The sequence below is a fragment of the Cololabis saira genome, chromosome 22 (assembly GCF_033807715.1).
Source record: "Cololabis saira isolate AMF1-May2022 chromosome 22, fColSai1.1, whole genome shotgun sequence".
NCBI classification, from domain to species: domain Eukaryota; kingdom Metazoa; phylum Chordata; class Actinopteri; order Beloniformes; family Belonidae; genus Cololabis; species Cololabis saira.
Window position 1 is genome coordinate 2,260,942 of NC_084608.1, and position 20,249 is coordinate 2,281,190.

Here is a 20,249-nt window from a genome sequence, read left to right on the forward strand (position 1 = left end):
TGGGGCGCGGCGGGACTGCCGGGGGGAGCTGTAAACGAACACAATGGAGAAGTTTTTGAAAAAGCCGGCAGGAGGAAAAGCAGAGCAGTCCACAAGATCTGCAAGGGAAAGCAAGCACACACAAGTCACTGATAGAGTGTAGAGGAGCCAAAGACTGTACTCAAGTAAAAGTACTGTTACTTCAGAATAATATGACTCAAGTAGAAGTAAAAAGTAGTCATCCAAATAATGACTTGAGTAAAAGTAAAAAAGTACTTGGTGATAAAACTACTCAAGTACTGAGTAACTGTTGAGTAACGTCTGATTTATTTTTTTAACACAACCATTCAGACAGACACTAGTACAAAATAATCATCTTCAGGCAAATTAAATCAATAAAATAATAAAATTAATTAAAATTAATAAAAAATAAAAAATAGCTTAAATTAAAATAATCTTAAAGTAAATTCAAGTACTTTAATAAATAATAAAATAGATAAAATAATAACAGAATAAAAAAATTAATTAAGCACAAGCAGCACAAAATTTGAAGCCTTTGTACTTTTCTTTTTTAACCAGCAGAACTAGAACAAACATGAACTCATAGAAACTCTGTGTGTGTTTGAGTCTGTGTAAATGTGACAAAACATGCAAAAACTAACATTTTTCCCAAAGAATCACCCAGTGATGTCATGAGATTGACGCGTACGTGGATAAAAGGGATAAAAGAAAAGTAACAGCTCAACGTAGCCTAATGTAGCGGAGTAAGAGAAACAGTTTCTTCTTCACAAATCTACTCAAGTAAAAGTAAAAAGTATAGTGATTCAAAACTACTCCTTGTTTATGTTTATGAAATGTTTGTACAACATTTCCCAAAACGTACCCACCTCTGCCTATGGGACACTAACCTTCTACATCTCCTCTACACGTTCTCTCTCCTGCCGTGTGTCAGAATGGGACAGGAAGTGCAGGCGAGGACGGGTTGAATCAATGCGGGCATTCAGTCCATTACCACTGCACTTCTCCTGGTGCAGAGTGACTGCACATCCACCGGCCCAGCTGTGTGTCTAGTGTCTACTAGACTAGAGCTCTCAGGCCGCTACGACCCTGCTCTCTCAAGAGCTCGTCGTGTTTGGATGTTCACTCACAGGTGAGCTGCTGGTGCTATGGAGCAGGTGAACACACACATTATGGAGCTTTTCCACCAGCACCTACTCAGCTCTACTCATCTCAACTCGGCCTGGTTTCTTTTCCATAACAATCCAGCCCCTGGAGCAGAAGTAGGAGGATGGAGCGAAGCTGCTGTGACGTATTTAATTGTGTATCTAAAGGAAGAAGACAACACTAAAGATGTAGAACCTGGAGAGATGATAGATGTGCTGCTGGGTCTGTGGATTGTGTTCGATACTGAGTTAAAAGAAAGAGTGAGAGAAGCTTCAAGCGGCGATGCTTTTTAATTTTGTTAGTTTCTCTCAGCGCTGCTGAAAAATCAGCTGGATCCGTGAGCAGCTATGAAGAGACAGAGCTCCTGGTAGATCTGGTCGTTCCTTATCGTCTAGATCCCTTTTTAATTCTCTCCTCAGCACCAGGTTTATGAACATCTGCACCTCAGAGTTGGATCATGAAACAGACTTTTGCTGCCGTTGCCTGGTGAATGAAATGAACAAGAATCCGTCAGAGTCTCTTTCTCTTTTTTTTTTTTTTTTTTTTTTTCTTCCTTGTTTGCACATATATTAATGATTGATACCATGACGGTAGAAACCAAAAGTAAATATATGTGTATTATTACTATATTTAATATATATACATATATATATGCATACATATGCGTACACATACATAAATATACACATACAAACCCAGTGTTTTTTTAGTTTTTTTTTGGGGGGGGGGTGACGACATCCACTGCCAATCCAGGAAGCAGGAACACACGGAGACACACGTCAAGCACTAGAAATCTGCAACAAAAAACCATAAAACAAAGCACGAAACCGGCACGGAGCCAACCAAAACAATAACAGCAATCGACCTAAATCTTGAGATCTGATCGCAGTCTGAGCTAAGCTATCGCTACCGCTACCTAAACCCAAAAACTAGAGAGCCAGCATGCAGGTGAACAAGCCAGTGTGTATGTCTATGTGTGTGTGTGTGTATGTATATGATCCTGCGTGTGTGTGTGTGTGTGTGTGTGTGTGTGTGTGTGTGTGTGTGTGTGTGTGTGTGTGTGTGTGTGTGTGTATGCATGTGACTAAGTGACTATGTGTGTGTGTGTGTGTGTGTGTGTGTGTGTGTGTGTGTGTGTGTGTGTGTGTGTGTGTGTAATAAACCAAACAAAGCTCCACCTGAAGTGTATCTATAGTGGGGGGAGGGGGGGGAGCAACCCCGCCACCCGTGAGCCCAGAGGCCGACACAGAAGAGCCCTGAACCCAGGCAACCCCACAGAGGGGAGAAGTAGGAAGGAGGCAACCCACCGCCTGCGAGCCATAAAAACAGGGGGGGGGGGGAGGGTCAAGTATCGATTGACACCGACCCCCCCCTCTCCCGAACTATGTGTCCTTGTCAAATGTATTTATTAAGTGTTGAATGTGCAGTGTCTATTTTGCTGTTAAAACCGTGAGGCGGGGAGTGCCGGGCCACGCGGGACAGTGCCCCCCACGACCCAGACCCCCCGCCCTTCGCCTATGTGCGTATGAATCGTGTAGGGGGGGAAGAAGGGGGAGCGGAGGCCGAAGCCAGGAGGCAGGACCAGCAAAGCCGGCCCTGATAAGACACCCGCGTCCCCCCACCGGCCATCCAGTAGACGGGGGCCGGCCCTCCGAGCTGGGCCAGGGCCCCACCATACCTCCACGGGCGCCCCCGGCGCCGCCGGAGCCCCCAGACGGAGGGGGAAACGGTCCAACATCCTCCCATTCATACTGACAACATAAGACATAGATACCTGGGAATGCTGCCACCCCGCCGTCGCGCCCGCCCGTGCACCCCCCGGTCAGGGGAGGCCCGATCCCCGGATCCAATTTACTAGAATGGTTTTCTTTGCGATACATAAAGCAGTGAGAACCCGGTGTGTCCAATTAGGTTCTATTTGAGTGTCTCCCAGGTGACCTAATATACATACCGTGAGGCACACTGGGATTCTGTGGTTGATCCATGTGGATAAATCCTCACAAATCTCCTTCCAGAACCTCTGTACCGGTGTACAGAACCATAAAGCATGCATATAATTATCTGGGGTGTTCTCTTTGCATTGTGAACAGATATTAGAGGTGACAAAGCCCATCTGGAACATCCTTTGTCCAGTATAATGTATTCTATGAAGAACTTTGTACTGTATAAGTTGTAAGTTTGGGTTTTTAGTCATAGTAAACGTATTTAAGCATATTTGTGACCAAGAAAACTGGTCGGTATTCAGAGAGAGATCCGCCTCCCACTTGGAGATCGGAAGAGAGACTGAATCGTCCAGTTTAGACACTAACCTGTAGAGTTTTGATAACAACTTTAAAGTGCTTAGATTCAATAAATCTATTATCTTAGCGGGAAATTGTAAGTCTAATTGTCTAATTTTGTATGTTTTATTTATTATGGCCTTAAGTTGTTGATACTCTAAAAATTTACTCCTGCTAACTCCGTATTGAACCATAAGTGTATTGAAAGGTACAAACTGTCCTCCTACAATTACGTGCTGTAAATACCGTATTCCTTGATCTCTCCATTGAACGAAGTTAACCACCTTTTTATCATTTTTCACGATGTCTGGGTTGTTCCATATGGGTGTACGGTCACATGGAAAAAGTGAAATTTTAGCTACTTTAAGAAATTCCCACCAAGCTAAAGTTGCAAAAGTTGTGCTAATATTAATGCTTTTGAAACATTGATGACGTTTGATACTTTGACTAATAAATGGTAACTCTGAGATTTCTAGTTCGTTGCAAAACACTTGCTCTGAGTCCAGCCATTGACTATCTAAAGGATGATCTTTTGACCATTTTACAATGTACTGTAATTTATTGGCAAGGAAGTAATACTGAAAATTAGGTAGCTCTAAACCTCCATATTCTTTAGATTTTTGCAATGTCTTTAAACTAATGCGTGGAGTTTTATTTTTCCACAGAAATTTTGAAACACCTGAGTCCAACGATTTAAACCAGGAAAGAGGGGGTTTGCATGGTATCATTGAGAAAAAATAATTTACTTTAGGTAAGACCATCATTTTAATGGTGGCTATTCTACCCATGAGCGAAATGGGAAGAGAGCTCCATCTAGAAAGATCATCTTCTATTTTCTTTATAAGCTGAACATGATTTAATTTTATTAACTCTGACAGCCTAGGGGAAATGTTTATGCCTAAATATCTAATGTTCCCTGATTGTAATTGAGTATTGGTTATATTCCTAAAATTGCAGTTCACGCACAAAACAGTGGATTTAGACCAATTAATAGAATAATCAGACAGAGATGAAAATCCCTCTATAAGTGCGATTGTCTGTGATAGTGAAGATCGTGAGTTCTGGAGGAAGAGGGAGTACGTCATCCGCATAAAGACTTATTTTGTGCTCTACCATTTTGCATTGTATACCTTTAATATTTTGATTTTGTCTAATATCTGCTGCTAAAGGTTCGATAAATATTGCAAATAATGAGGGAGAGAGAGGGCAACCCTGTCTAGTGCCTCTTTGCAAGGTAAAACTTGTAGAGATTTGGTCATTTGTCCTTACACGTGCCTTGGGAGAGCTGTATAATATTTTTATCCAGTCAATAAAAGATTCACCAAATCCAAATTTATGTAAGGTTGCCAATAGAAACTTCCAATTTACCTTATCAAATGCTTTTTCCGCGTCTAAGGATATAATAGTAGTTTCCTGTTTATTGATACTGGAATGGTCTATAATATTTAATAATCTGCGAATATTAGTAGACGAATGTCTACCTTTAATGAAGCCTGTTTGATCCGGATGTATAATAGAAGGGGTGACTCTTTTCAGACGTTCAGTAAGGGCCTTGCTAATTATTTTAAGGTCTACATTTATCAGTGATATTGGGCGGTAGCTCGATGGGAGCGAGGGATCTTTATCCGGTTTTAATAAAAGACTAATATTAGCAGAGTTCATATTTAAGGGTAAACTTTTCTTCTCCCTAATATTTAGAATCATTTTATAAAATGTTGGTGCTAATATGCTCCAGAATTCCTTATAAAATTCAGCTGGGAAACCATCTGGGCCCGGAGCTTTATTATTGGGTATATGTTGAAGAGCTTCATGGAGTTCTCCTATTGAGAGCGATGAGTCTAAATTCGTAACCTGTTCCTGATGTAACTTTGGCAGGTTAATTTCTCCAAGAAACTCATTAATGGATTGATCAGATGGTTCAATTTGTGACGAGTATAATTTATAGTAAAAGTCTCTAAAGACTGAATTTATTAAACAGGGATCATGTGTAACTTCCCCTGACTGGTCCTTAATAGATGTTATGGTTGTTTTTTCTTTGTTTATTTTTAATTGATTGGCTAAATATTTTCCCGATCTGTTAGCATGCGCAAAGTTTTCCAGGCGAAGCCTTTGTACTAGAAACTGCGTTTTTGCGTCAATTATTTTATTTAATTCTATTTTAGTTTTCCTTATTTTGTTAAGGATACATTCATCTGCAGAAGTCTGAAAGGCCTCCTCTAGCGTCTTTATTTCACCTTCTAATTCTTTTGTTTTTAAGTTGTCTTTTCTTTTCTTATTTGACGAAAAGGAAATTATTTTTCCTCGCATTACTGCTTTCCCTGCTTCCCATAGAACGCTCGCTGATATTTCCGGCTGGTCGTTATTTTGCAAAAAAATATCCCATTCTTTCTTAAAAAAGTTAGTAAAGTCGGGGTCTTTGAGCAAAGATGTATTAAATCTCCAAACTTTGGAGGATGATACGCTCCCCCTCTTCCCCAGAGTGAAAGAAACAGGTGCGTGATCGCTAATATTGATTGGGTGTATTTGTGATTCTGAGATATCTCTCATCAGAGAGCTACTGACTAAAAAATAATCTAACCTAGAGAGTCTCTTTCTCTGATTTCGTCCTCCTGACTCAGACGTCTGACTCCAACCCCCCGACCAATCGGTGGTCTGTAGTGTGATGATGTCAGATACAGCCGACTCAGCAGCTTAGAACCTCGGCAGAATAGATACAGAAAAGTATCTACTCGGCACGTTAGACCCCTAGTGGGGAAGAACCAAACCGAGTGGAGCCGAGCTGAGTAGGTTCTAGTGGAAAAGCGCCATAACTGACCGATGGCAAATTACCCTCCAACCAGGACTTATTTACTCAAAAAACAGGAAGCAGACATTAGTAATAAAAAAGTCCTACTGCTCGCCCCCTCACAAAACTTTTCACCCTGGCCATGAAAAATCTTTCCTCCTGGCAGGCTCTATAGAGCCTTTAAAAATGAAAAATCCTTCAGCGGTGCACATTTGGATTTCAGGAGTCAAGGGTACAGAGTTCATGTAACTGATTGAAAAATTCTCTCGTACGATGTCAAGAAATTCACAACAATAACACTGCTGGCTGTGGGATTTATTTATTTTAGGATCTTTAATTCATTTAATATGAATTCTGTCATTTTCTTTGCAATTCTTTCTCCATTTTATTTCAAAACACTTCTACAACGACAGCAACGACACACACACAAACCAGATACAGTAAGATGAGAGGAACAACACTGTGATCAAATAAAGATGAGCATCTCAGAGCAGCATCAGCACCTCTCCAGCAGCTCAGCCCACACTGAGACACCCAACTGTTTTTTAACTGGGAATCAACAAGCAGGAGTAAAGCCTGAATTATATATCATAATATTCAATATCATTCTTATGCTGATGACACACAATTATATGTATCTGTTACTGCCAATCGGGCAGCACGGTGGCTTAGTGGTTAGCACTGTTGCTTCACAGCAAGAAGGTTCCCGGTGACCTCATTCAATGCATTGCAGATATCAAGTATTGGATGGCAACAAACTTTTTACAGCTGAATGAGGAAAAACAGAGATTCTTTTAGTTGGTCCAAGTGCTCTGAGACAACATATTCTCCCTCTATTAACTCCTCTGTCAGTAAAACCTTGTGAGCTTGTCAAAACCTTGGGTGTTATTTTAGATGCTCTTAACTTCCAGAAACACATAGCTAATGTCTCCAGAACTGCCTTCTATCATCTCAGAAATATATCTAAAGTAAGATGCTTTCTGTCACAATCAGACTCTGAAAGGTTGGGTCATGCTTTTATCTCCAGTAGATTAGATTATTGCAATGCACTTTTTGCAGGACTGACAAAGCAAGTGTTACATAAACTACAGCTTATTCAAAATGCTGCAGCAAGAATTCTAACAAAAACCAAGAGGTATGAACACATCAATCCTGTTTTATCCTCTCTGCACTGGCTCCCTGTTAAAGGGTAGATTTTAAAGTACTTCTTATTGTTTTTAAATCTATGATAGGCTTAGCTCCCTCCTGATGACATGCTCACCGAATACATGCCGGACAGATTTAATTCAATTCCATTCAATTTTATTTATATAGCATCTAATACAACAGATGTTGTCTCCAGGTGCTTTCCAGAGATCCAGAACATAAACCCCCGAGCAATTATTACATAAACAATGGCAGGTAAAAACTCCCCTAGTGGGAGAAAAACCTTAAGCCAAACAGTGGCAAGAAAAACTTTAGGAGGAAGAAACCTGGACCAGGACCTGGATCATAAGGGGGGACCCTCCTGCCAAAGGCCAGACTGAGGGTCGGGGACGTCAGCAGCACACAGCAGGCAGGTGGAAGCAGCAACGGGATGACCAGAGTGGGGTGGGGACCGCAGGCAAGTGGAAGCAGCAGCGGGATGACCAGGGGGTGGGGACCGCAGGCAGGTGGAAGCAGCAGCGGGAAGACCAGAGTGGGGTGGGGACCGCAGGCAAGTGGAAGCACCAGCGGGATGACCGGGGGTGGGGACCGCAGGCAGGTGGAAGCAGCAGCGGGATGACCGGGGGTGGGGGACCGTAGGCAGGTGGAAGCAGCAACGGGATGACCGGGGGTGGGGACCGCAGGCAGGTGGAAGCAGCAGCGGGATGACCAGAGGTGGGGACCGCAGGCCAGCACGCAGCTCCCGAAGCTCCGGCCCAATCAGCAATCAGAGAAGGGGCAGGGCCAGGGAGAGGAGTCTTGACGGACAAATCTCTCCCCCGCCTGACCGGGCCGTTACCCTGCCCCTCTCACTCCCACGCTGCAGGTTCCGGTGTTGTGCATTCAGAGATGCTCTTCGCCACCGGCAGAGGATGCTGCACCATGTACAAAAGAGAAAAAAGAAAAGAATAGAAAATAAAAGAAAAGGGGGGCCAGCACAAGAAACTACAGGAACGAAGAGGAGAGGAGAAGAAGGGTGAGAGGCACCGCCCAGCGGATCATGTCGGTGCCCCCCTGCAGCATAGGCCTATAGCAGCATATCCACCACCAAGCTATAGTTGAGACTAACAATTATAGTTCTATAGCTGCAACTATGACTACTGACTCTAACACACTAGAGTTTACACTACCTAGAGATTTACCAACACCAGCTAGAGGTTTACTAAACACTAACTACAGCCTTTACTAAACAGAAAGGTTTTAAGTTTAGTTTAAAAGGTGGAGGTGGTGTCAGCCTCCTTAACCCAGATTGGAAGTTGGTTCCATAGTAATGGTGCCTGATAGCAGAACGCCCGCCCTCCAAATCTACATTTAGATACTCTAGGAACTACAAGTAAACCTGCACTCTGAGAGCGGAGAGCTCTGCCAGGAACATAAGGCACAATCAGGTCTTGTAAATACTGCGGATCTAAGCCGTTTTGGGCTTTATACGCAAGTAATAACATTTTTTTTTTTTTTTTATATTTTTTTATCCCGGTTTTTTTCCCATTTTTACCACCCCGTGCTCCTACCTAAGTGACAGTCCTGGGCATTGCCATCCTCTACCAACCCCGGGAGGGCCCTGCACTGAGCTCAGGTCTCCTCCTTCTGAGGAGTGAGCAGGCCGCATCTTTTCACCAGACAGGGTGAGGATTCTCTGACCGGACGTAGCGCGTGGAAGGATCACGTTATTCCGGCCAGATCCTCCCCACCACATCTGGCGCGGGAGTTGGCCAGAGGGGGCATGTATAGCCCAGGACTGTGCATGTTTTTGTGAGGGTAGCTCCCATTAGCTACCCAAGGGAACACTGGGAGAACATGCAAACTCCACACAGAAAGGCCCTTTCGCCAACCCCACCCATGGTGTGGGCGCTGAAGTCATGGGGGAACTAACACGCACCTCAGCACCCACAGCGTCCCCCGGTGGGAATCGAACCCTGGACCTTCTTGCTGTGAGACGGCTGCACTACCAGCTGCGCCACCGTGCGCTTAAATCTAAGGGCACAGATATTGCATATATCCAAGAAACGCATTTCAGGGACCAAGATGAAGCTTTAAAAATGAAACGTGATTGGGTCGGTCATGTCTTTCATAACTCAGTATCAAGTAAGAGCTGTGGGGTAGTTATCCTCGTCAACAAAAAACTGAATTTTGCTGTAATAAATCAGTTTAAGGACTCTCATGGATGTATCCTAGTGGTGGAGGCACTAATTAATGGAGTTAAAGTCGTACTTTGCAACTTATACGCGCCGAACAGAGAAAACACACAATTTTTTCATGAGGTCAATAAAATACTGGCTGATACAGATGGTCAGATTATTCTAGATGGAGATTTCAATCAAACATTAGATGATCACTTGGATAGCAGTAATGTCAGAACAAGGACATCCTCCAGAGACGGAGCAGCTTTAGATACTTTACAGAAAGAGCTGGGTTTGACAGATATTTGGAGACTCGTAAATCCGAAAAAACGGGAATACACATTCTACTCTCACGCTCACAGATCCTATTCACGAATAGATTTTTTCTTGGTTGCCAGCTCACTTGTTGACCTTGTAATAGACTGCAATATAGGGGTTAAAGCAATAACAGACCATGCACTGGTCGAATTACATATAAATTTACAATCTACTAAAGGTAATACTGGGAGGTGGAGGTTAAATGTAAGTTTATTGCAGGATGAACAGTTTGCTACAAAACTTGGTGAGGATATTAGAGTGTTTTTAGATATTAATAGAGGAACAACAGAAAGATTAGCTACTGTTTGGGATGCACTCAAAGCGTTCATTAGAGGGAAATGTATGGCTTATGGTTCCTGGAAGAAAAAGGACAACAAAGAAAAAGTACAACAATTGGAAAAAGAAATAGGTAAATTGGAGAAGCAACTTGCTGAACAATATAATGAAGAATGTTTCAGAAACATCTGCAAACTAAAATTTGAGTTACATGTATAATATACAATAAAAAAGCAGAGTATTCGCTATTTAGGCTCAAAACAAATTTTTATGAAAATGGTGAAAAAACTGGACGATTATTGGCAAGACAATTGAAACGCCTGGACTCAACTAACACTATTACAGCAATTAGAAAAGATGATAAACTAATCACTTCAGCCAAAAACATTAATGAAGTTTTCAAAAACTTTTATGAAGATTTATATACGACTACATGTTCAGCTAGTGAAGAAGACTTGAACCTTTTCTTCCAGAAGGTAGAGCTGCCACAATTGTCTTCAGAGGAAAAGGATAGTCTGGATGCTCCCATTACGGAAGCTGAAGTTAGAACCGCAATTAAGGGTATGAAACCCGGTAAGTCACCTGGTACAGATGGTTTCCCGGCGGAGTATTATAAGAAATATATTGATATTCTTTGCCCATTTCTCACAGAGGTTTTACATGAAGCGTTTCAATATGGTTCACTCCCAGAAAGTCTTAACCAGGCTATTATATCACTGATACCAAAGAAAGATAAGGATTCAACGGACCCAGCCAATTATAGACCTATAAGCCTAATAAATGTTGATTGTAAAATATTGTCCAAGACATTAGCACGGAGACTAGATTTGGTTCTACCTAAAATTATTCACAAAGACCAAGTTGGATTTATAAAACACAGATCTTCATCTGATAACATAAGGAGACTGTTGCATTTAATTTGGATGAACAAAACTAACCCTCACCCTGTTTCAGCCATATCACTTGACGCTCAAAAAGCATTTGATAAGGTGGAATGGGCTTTTTTATTTGCAACTCTTTCAAAATTCGGGTTTGGTGATGGTTTCTGCAGATGGATTAAAGTCTTATATTCCAGCCCTAAAGCGGCAGTTTTTACTAATGGGATAATATCTCAGTTTTTCAATATATCTAGGTCTACTAGACAGGGGTGCAGTTTAAGTCCATTATTGTTCACATTTTTTTTAGAACCTTGGGCCACGTCGATCAGAGCAGAGCCGAGAATTAAGGGTGTCATTGGAGGTGGCAGGGAGCATAAATTATTTCTTTATGCTGATGATATTTTGGTACTGAGTCGGGATCCAGACAATTCTGTGTCGGTTTTGCTAGAAACTATTGAAGCATATTCTAAAGTGTCCGGTTACTGTATCAATTGGCAAAAATCAGAAGCTATGCCAGTGTCTCAAACATGTTCACATAATCAGTTATCAGGTTTTAATTTCAAATGGCTACCAAAGGGGATGAAATATTTAGGCATAGAATTAGATACAGATATAAGGGAAATTATGACCACTAATATGGAAAAAGTACTAAACAAAATTAAAACTAATGTGGATAATTGGACTAAATTACACTTGACTCTATGGGAGAAAATAAATGCAATAAAAATGGTTGTGGCACCAGAAATAAATTACCTAACTGGGATGATACCCATATGCATTCCAAAACAACTATTAGTTAGGTATGACAAAATGATAAAACAATTTCTTTGGGAAGGAAAAAAGCCAAGAATTCGTTTGGATAAATTATTTGAGTCCAAGAAGAGAGGAGGTTTATCATTGCCAAACATAAAATATTACAGTGTTGCCTTTGAGATGTCCAAGCTTACAGGACACTGGGATGAAGCTGGTGCGGATCTGGACTGGGTCCTGATTGAGCGGGAACTCACCTTCCCCTTTAAACCTATAGAGGCTCTAGCACAAACAGTTAAAAACAGGAAAAATAAGGAGAACAACCCTATTCTAGGACATCCCAAAGCTGTTTGGCAGGAGGTGCATAAGAGATGTAAGATTTCTCAGTATACTCAAAAATATGTGTCCATATGGCACAATACAAAAATAAAAATAGAAAGACAGCCTATCTACTGTGGTTAAGAAAAAACATCAGAATAATAAATGATTTATTTGAAAATGGCAATTTTCTTTCATATCTTAGACTTAAAGAAAAATTTAATCTAGAGGGCAGGGGCCACTTTTGGAAGTACTTACAAATTAGACACTGTGTTAAAAAGGTGGTTACTGTTGGTCAGGACAGAAGTCCAATTGAATGCTACTTATATTTACCCAAAATACATCATAAGGCTTCAAGATGGTATGATATGTGTCCCTGGACAAATAATAATGGTTGTAGTAATCTCAAGAAGGTATGGGAGAAGGATCTGTCTTGTACACTGGATGAAAAAACATGGGGGGGGGATTCTTTCCAACACCGAAGAATAGATAAGAGAAGCTAGAGGCAAATTTATTCAGTATAAGTTAATCCATAGATATTATTTTACACCCTCAAGACTTAACAGAATGGGACTAATTGATAATGATTTATGCTGGAAGTGTGGGGTAGAAAGGGGCACTTTTATGCATGCATTATGGGAATGCTCTAAGATCCTCCCCTTATGGGAAAAAGTGATAGAATGTATGAGTAAATCATTAAATTGTGAACTTCCCAGATCACCAAGACTATGCCTCCTTGGAGACAGAACGGTGGTACCTTTGTTGGACAAATATTGTTTTAGAATATTAAAAATTGGCCTAATAACATGTGCACGGGCTATTTTGAGATGTTGGAAGGAACCACAAGCCCCCACACTGAGTATGTGGAAAACACAGATGATGGAGACAGTGGCGTGTGAGAAGATGCTGGGAAGATTAAACTGTGAAAATGATATGGTAAAAGAAAAATTGAATACTTTTGGTAGACAGATGTGTTAATTTGACTTACTTACCTGTCTGTCTTAATTTTAGTAAATTTATTTTTTGATTTTTCAAATTTACTTTTTTTTTTTCTCTCTATTAATATAATTTGTTTAGTTTTTTGCTATTTTTGGCCTCCATGATGTCTGTGGTGTTTGATGTTCGTTTTGTGTGTTGCAATAATGAAAAAATAATAAAAACTTTGAATTACAAAAAAAAAATAATCAAGTTGGAAAAGTCTTAAAAGCTGGTGATTTTAATATTCATGTTGATGAGAGCAATTCTTGTGCAGGAAGGGAACTTTTAACACTAACTGAAACTTTTAATTTTGAGCAACATGTTTCTGGCTCTTGACTTAGTTTTTTCTCTTGGCATCAACATTACCAACCTTTGTGTAGAAGATGTCCACATTAGTGATCATTGCTGTGTTTTATTTGACCTGATATCTAGCTTTGGTAACCAGAATGAAGGCCTCTTTTTGTCTATCTGATGCTCTTCCCTGTAAACTCTTTTTAAAAGTGTTCGATGCCATTGGTCCCTTGGTTACTAAGCTGGTAAATACCTCTGTTTAGTTTAAGTAATGTTAAAGTTATTTGCTCATGTCTGTTTTTCGTTGTGGTCACTTTAAGAAACTCAGGGAGTCATGTGACTAGAAACCAGGTAGTAAACAAGAGAGCTGAAGAAAACCGGTCGCCTTTTGTTTCATCTACAGCAACATCTGCTTATGTTTTATGCCTTTGATAGCATCGTAGGTATGTATCAATTTGTATTGTTATTATTTACAATTGCAGATCATTATTTTTGACATGTTTTGAAGTTTGATGCTAAAATTGACTAAATAATTACAGCTCTGTTACTGGCCACTGCGAGTCCATGTGGTCGTCATAACTAGTAGGAAATTAGCAGAAATTGTTAACATGTAAGGGTATTATTTAATATATGACATTTGAAGTTAAAAAAAGGATAATAAATACACACATCCTGTCACAGTTCAAAAACAGGTAAAAGAAAAGGTTTATTAATTCATGTTGAAGATTAAAGGGGACCTATTACGACATCTAATACCTATTTCAAACAGGCCTTGAATGTCTTAAAAACAAGCTTTTGATTGTTTTTGCTAAATAAATTAGAAATTCAGCCTCTAAACCATGTCTTTATCTTCCCATTCTTTAACCTCATTATCTATGCAGGATTATGAGTGGGCGGGGCTATGATAATGAGGCTCTGTGCTGATTGGCTGCCTGAATGACGCGATACACCGCTACGGAAAAATGGTGGAAGCTCCGGCCGGCGGAGTTAGTTGTGGGCGGGGTTTCACGCATCGGAGGCCAACCTATGGAAATCACATTTTTGTTACGTAACAACGGGAGCAGAATCTTATTGGCTCATAGATCCACATGACACTGGACGGCTCATCCGGGCGGCTGTACAGACACTGCAGAATTTGGTTGCTTTCCTCCTTCTCTGAGTTGGCAGGCTGAGGGGAGACCACTTTATATATGTTAAAGCAAGAGAACATGTGTTTTTCATAATAGGTCCCCTTTACGTGGGTTTTATGCAGGACCCGGAAAAGGAACACCACCCTTTCCCGATGGAGAACCAAGGCCTCGGTTTTGGAGGTGCTGATTCTCATCCCTGCCGCGTCGCACTCGGCCTCAAACCGCCCCAGCACATGCTGGAGGTCCCGGTCCGATGAAGCCAACAGGACAACATCATCTGCAAAAAGCAGAGATGAAATCCTGAGGTTCCCAAACCGGATCCCCTCCGGCCCCTGGCTACGCCTAGAAATCCTGTCCATAAAAATTATGAACAGGACCGGTGACAAAGGGCAGCCCTGTCGGAGTCCAACATGCACCGGGAACAAGTCTGACTTACTGCCGGCAATGCGAACCAAACTCCTGCTCCGATCATACAGAGACCGGACAGCCCTTAATAGAGGGCCCCCGGACTCCATACTCACTGAGCACCCCCCACCCCCCAGCAGGACAGCAAAACCCAGTAAACCAGGCCTCGGAGGGGGGGGTGCTGCCCCTTTGAACAGAAGAAAACTTTGAAACCCTGGTCAACCCCCCAAGCCTGAAACCGGCTTTAATGTGCCTCCTAAAATGGCCGCCGTGCCATGAACTACAATCCCAGCATGCCTTGCGGGATGGGGCGGCGCCTACAAGCGGCGCGCATCCAATCACAAACGAGGCACCGATGACGTCACCGCAGCGCGCGTAGGGTCAAAACCCTGCCGCTGCTCCCTTTCTCTCTCTTCCGATCAACCTCTCTTCCTGAGCAGCAGGACTTTTGGCTCCGGGCCAAGGTCCCATCTTCCTTTCTCCCCCCCGGCTGGGGGGAGGTGTAAGGCCCCCCATCGGATCGGGCCGCTCCGTTGGACCTGCAGCCCGTTGAAGCCGCGGTGCGCGGAGCCGCTCCCATCAACTCTCGGTCTCAACTTTTCATCCGGAGCTCCGGCTCCTGCTTCACGTGTCCCCGGTCTCTGGGAGCTGGAAAGGGGGGGGGAAAACCGGTTCGAGGCTTCGGCCACCGATCTAGGGTGAGACCCCGTTTCCTCTTTCCTAACTTCTCTCTCCGTCTGAGTTTCTCTTGGAAGGATTCTCCGGTCAGCCTGCCCAGATCAGACCGCGACGCATCCCGCCGCCCCGTCCGGGGCCATGCGCTCACCAGCCGACGGGCACCCGCACTCTGAAGAAGTGGACCAGCCCCGCGCGCACCCGAGACGACGTGATAGCCTCCGGACCGGGGGGGGAGCGCCGGCTGCTGCCACGCTGCACCATCGTCCTCTTGTGATTCGAGAGTCAGGAGGAGGAGCGGGAGAGGCGAGAGAACTCTTGGATCGGACTCCGACCAAAGACCCGGCAGGAACCCCTGATCGGCACCCGGAGACCCGAGGAGGCGTGAGGTTTTGAGACCTGGGTGTATGAGTTTAACTGGGAGTGTTACAGAGCTAAATCTGTGTTCAGAGCTGAGATTACATCAGCATCATTATCATGACTGTTGTCATTAATTTGTAGTCACCACTTTCTGCTAGTCATTCATGTTTTAAAGCGCCGTTTCGCCAGTTGATCACGGTTTAAACACCGGGATCACCATCCGTTCTAATTGCACGTGGCGTGGTTACAGTTCTGCCATCTTTAAAATACCACAGGAGCCCGGCTTCTTTAAACACCGCAGCCATGTTTTAAACCGTACATGTTCGTGATATCATTTTTATTATTGCTTTGATTTCTTTTTCCATTCCATGCATTTAACTTTCATTTCATTTTTATTGATTGTTGTTTTCCTAGTTAATTAATTGTTTTATAATACTTAAGTTCTGCCATCAGGTTTATTTGGGGTGTTGTGTTTATCATCTTTTGACACCTGTATGTAAATAAATCCTGATTGATTTTTAATGAGTGGTTGTTGTTATTTCATGCAAGATTTGGTCACAAACTGATTGCTTAGGCAGAGCCTAGTGTTCGGATATCACTCCTTCAACTGTTATTCTGTAAGTGATAGTAGGATTTGCTGTTATGCAGGATAATTCAAATCATATGAGACTGATTTTCTGCTGTTTAGTTATCATTTTCCCCCGGAGTAAGGCCCCGGGGGTGGTGCCCCTACGAGAATTATTATCATTTTGATAATACAATTTGATAAATAGTCAACTTTATTAATTATTAATAATTATTAATAATATTCATTAATAGCCTTCGATAACTGATCAGCTTAGCTACCTGAGTTGCACAACACCTACGACATCCAGAGACTTGAGCTACTCAGGGCGAATCTCATCCACCCCCGGTGCCCTGCCACTGAGGAGCTTATGAACCACCTCAGTGACCTCGGCTCGGGTGATGGATGAGCACGCCCCAGAGTCCCCACTCTCTATTTTCCTACACATATATATATATATATATATATATATATATATATATATATATATATATATATACACAAAATTGTATTCTGTTGTTTTTTTTACTTTTTTGTACTGTTTTTGCATGTTCGAAATAAAATCTTCAAATCAAATCGGATCAAACAAATGGGGTCCAGACGTATATTAACGTGGTCTCATGCAGCTGCATGAGCAGAACTGAATCCAGCTGAGACCAATTCATCCAGGGACAAAGACCTTCTGTCCAACTCATTCAGTCCTTTTTCTTGTTTATGTAGAGTAAAATTTATTGAACAAATCTTGAAATATGATCCAAATCATTATACGCTCCAGAAAACATATATCAATACATGTGATCAATAATAATAATAATAACAATAATAATTAAAAATATGAATGGCTAGGGAGCGGTGGGGGTTTTCCCCGCACCTTAATACTGTTGGAGGCCATTGTGCCACACACACACGCACGCACGCACGCACGCACGCACGCACGCACGCACGCACGCACGCACGCACGCACACACACACACACACACACACACACACACTATAAAAACACTTCATAATGTCATCATGCAATAAAAAATACGACTGTTTAGAAAAACAACATGGCACATATGTGATCATTATTTCAAACCATAATCAAGTCCATATCAAATATAGAGATAATTTGTTTTAAACAAATATAAAATTATTGCATTTTCATGAATACTTCATATAAGACACTTCATCAAGGCTAACTGAGGACATCTCCTCCCCTGCAGGTGGAGCTGCTGATTGTCCTCATCGCGTTTCATGGCTTCTTGCTCTTATGTACAGAGGGATGTCCCTTTGAAAGCTTTTCATAGCAACCAGCAGCATGCACACGCACACACACACACACACACACGCACACGCACACGCACACGCACACACACACACACACACACACACACACACAGCAGGCACATCTGGGCCTGAACTGGGCCACTTTTGGGACGTAGGTTCTGTGAGTTTCCGTGAGGTTCTGTGAGTTTCTGTGAGTTTCCGTGAGGTTCTGTGAGTTTCTGTGAGTTTCCGTGAGGTTCTGTGAGTTTCTGTGAGTTTCCGTGAGGTTCTGTGAGCCAGACGTGGAGCGAAGACTCCGTACTGGATGGATTACTACCACGGGCCAGTGATGGGGGACTGCTTGAGTCCACAGATCCAGAGGACAGATCTGAACCTTGCCCGGTGGAGGTGGAGGTGAAGCAGCAATGCTCTGGTGCAGACGGGGGCCGGGACTGGCCCCAACGCTCCTCGCCATTCCTAACTTTCCCACCTCAACCCGTCAGGGAGAAAACCAGTGTTGGTTCCTGCTGCTTCTGTGATGAGTCCATCCATCTCACACAGCTGATCAGGAAACTTTCACCCAAATTGACAGGAGCTTCAGGTCTGGGGAACTGGTCTTGGTTGGAGAACAGTGTGAAGCAGGAACTTTTGACGAGGCCTGGATACAGACCAAACTCTTCTGACCATCTGATCTGAAGCAAAGGTCCCAATGGAGGTCCCAATGGAGGTCCCACCGGAGGTCCCAACGGAAGCCCCAAAGGAGGTCCCACCGGAGGTCCCACCGGAGGTCCCACCGGAGGTCTCATTGGAGGTCCCACCGGAGGTCCCAACGGAGGTCCCACCGGAGGTCCCAACGGAGGCCCCAACGGAGGTCCCACCGGAGGTCCCACCGGAGGTCCCAATGGAGGTCCCACCGGAGGTCCCACCGGAGGTCCCAATGGAGGTCCCAATGGAGGTCCCAATGGAGGCCCCAACGGAGGTCCCAATGGAGGCCCCAATGGAGGCCCACACGGAGGTCCCAATGGAGGCCCCAACGGAGGTCCCAATGGAGGTCCCAATGGAGGTCCCAACGGAGGCCCCACCGGAGGTCCCAATGGAGGTCCCACCGGAGGTCCCAACGGATGTCCCACCGGAGGTCCCACCGGAGGTCCCAACGGATGTCCCACCGGAGGTCCCAATGGAGGTCCCAACGCAGGCCCCACCGGAGGTCCCACCGGAGGTCCCAATGGAGAACCCAATGGAGGTCCCACCGGAGGTCCCACCGGAGATCCCAACGGAGGACCCACCGGAGGTCCCAACGGAGGACCCACCGGAGCACCCAACGGAGGACCCACCAGAGGACCCACCGGAGGTCCCAATGGGTCCCACCGGAGGTCCCAACGCCACGTCTCATGGTCTGCAGCACGTTTTCACTGACCTGGATCCATCTAACGTCTGGTTCCCCGTGAACCAGCCACGACACGTGTGTGTGTGTGTGTGTGTGTGTGTGTGTGTGTGTGTGTGTGTGTGTGTGCACAGATGAGTCTTTGGTCTTCATCTCGGGTCTCCAGTCACAAACAAACACACCAGAGAGAATGAGTCACAAATGTACAGCTTTGGAGGGAGAGGGTGCTGTTGAGAAAATACTGTTTATAGTATTATACTGGATGCTTCTTACACACACACACACACACACACACACACACACACACACACACACACACACACACACACACACACACACACACACACACACACACACACACACACACACACACACACACACACACAAAAGCTTTCATCACCAGGTTGTCCACCAGCTTGATTGTTTGAGACGCAGTTGAGTCAGTAGGAACGATTGTCATCACGGATGTGGTGGCCCGGCCAGGCCCCCAGGGTGGGCCTGGGGAGGATGGGGCAGACCCCAGGGTGGGCCTGGGGAGGATGGGGCAGACCCCAGGGTGGGCCTGGGGAGGACGGGGCAGCCCCCCAGGGTGGGCCTGGGGAGGACGGGGCAGCCCCTAGAGCTGGCGGAGGCCCGGAGCTGCCAGGAGGATGGCCAGCAGGAGCCCCAGGCCGGGAGGCGGGGCGGCAGGCGGCGAGCCTGCAGAGTGGATGGAAGTGGTCTCGATGTCGGAGGAGAGGAAGGCGGAGAGGGGGACGTGGGAGAACAGAGTGGGGCTGGCATAGTTGATGAGGGAATCAATCTTCTCGGCCTCCTTACTGCAGGCTTCCACCTGGAAGAACAAGAACGAGGGAGTCAGCGCTGCAGATCTAAGCCACTCCTCCCAGCAGCTCCACACCGAGCCACAGACAGGGGTGTGTTGACTAGGGCTGTAACAATATATGGTGTCACCAAATTTGGCGATACAAAAACGTCACGATACGTGTCGTGGAGGTGACAAACGCTATTGGGTTATTACAGTTTTTGCCCATTGCTTGAACACTATAGACCCATGCTTAAACTAAAGTAACACAACTTGAAACTTTTGTTACCATACCTCAAACACATGTACCCATACCTTAAACCAAAGCGCTGCTTTGCACTCTAGTTGCAATTCTG

The 20,249-nt window shown here is 44.1% G+C and overlaps 1 protein-coding gene across 1 annotated transcript in view; it reads right to left on the reverse strand.

Moving 5' to 3' along the window:
- Window positions 1-17,155: 17,155 nt before the first annotated feature.
- reck (reversion-inducing-cysteine-rich protein with kazal motifs) overlaps window positions 17,156-20,249 on the reverse strand; it is a 110,939-nt gene continuing 107,845 nt past the window's right edge. Inside the window, exon 20 of the mRNA XM_061713086.1 lies at window positions 17,156-19,923. Coding sequence (XP_061569070.1) covers window positions 19,708-19,923 — 216 coding nt within the window. The 3' untranslated portion in view covers window positions 17,156-19,707. The remainder of the gene's footprint in view (window positions 19,924-20,249) is intronic.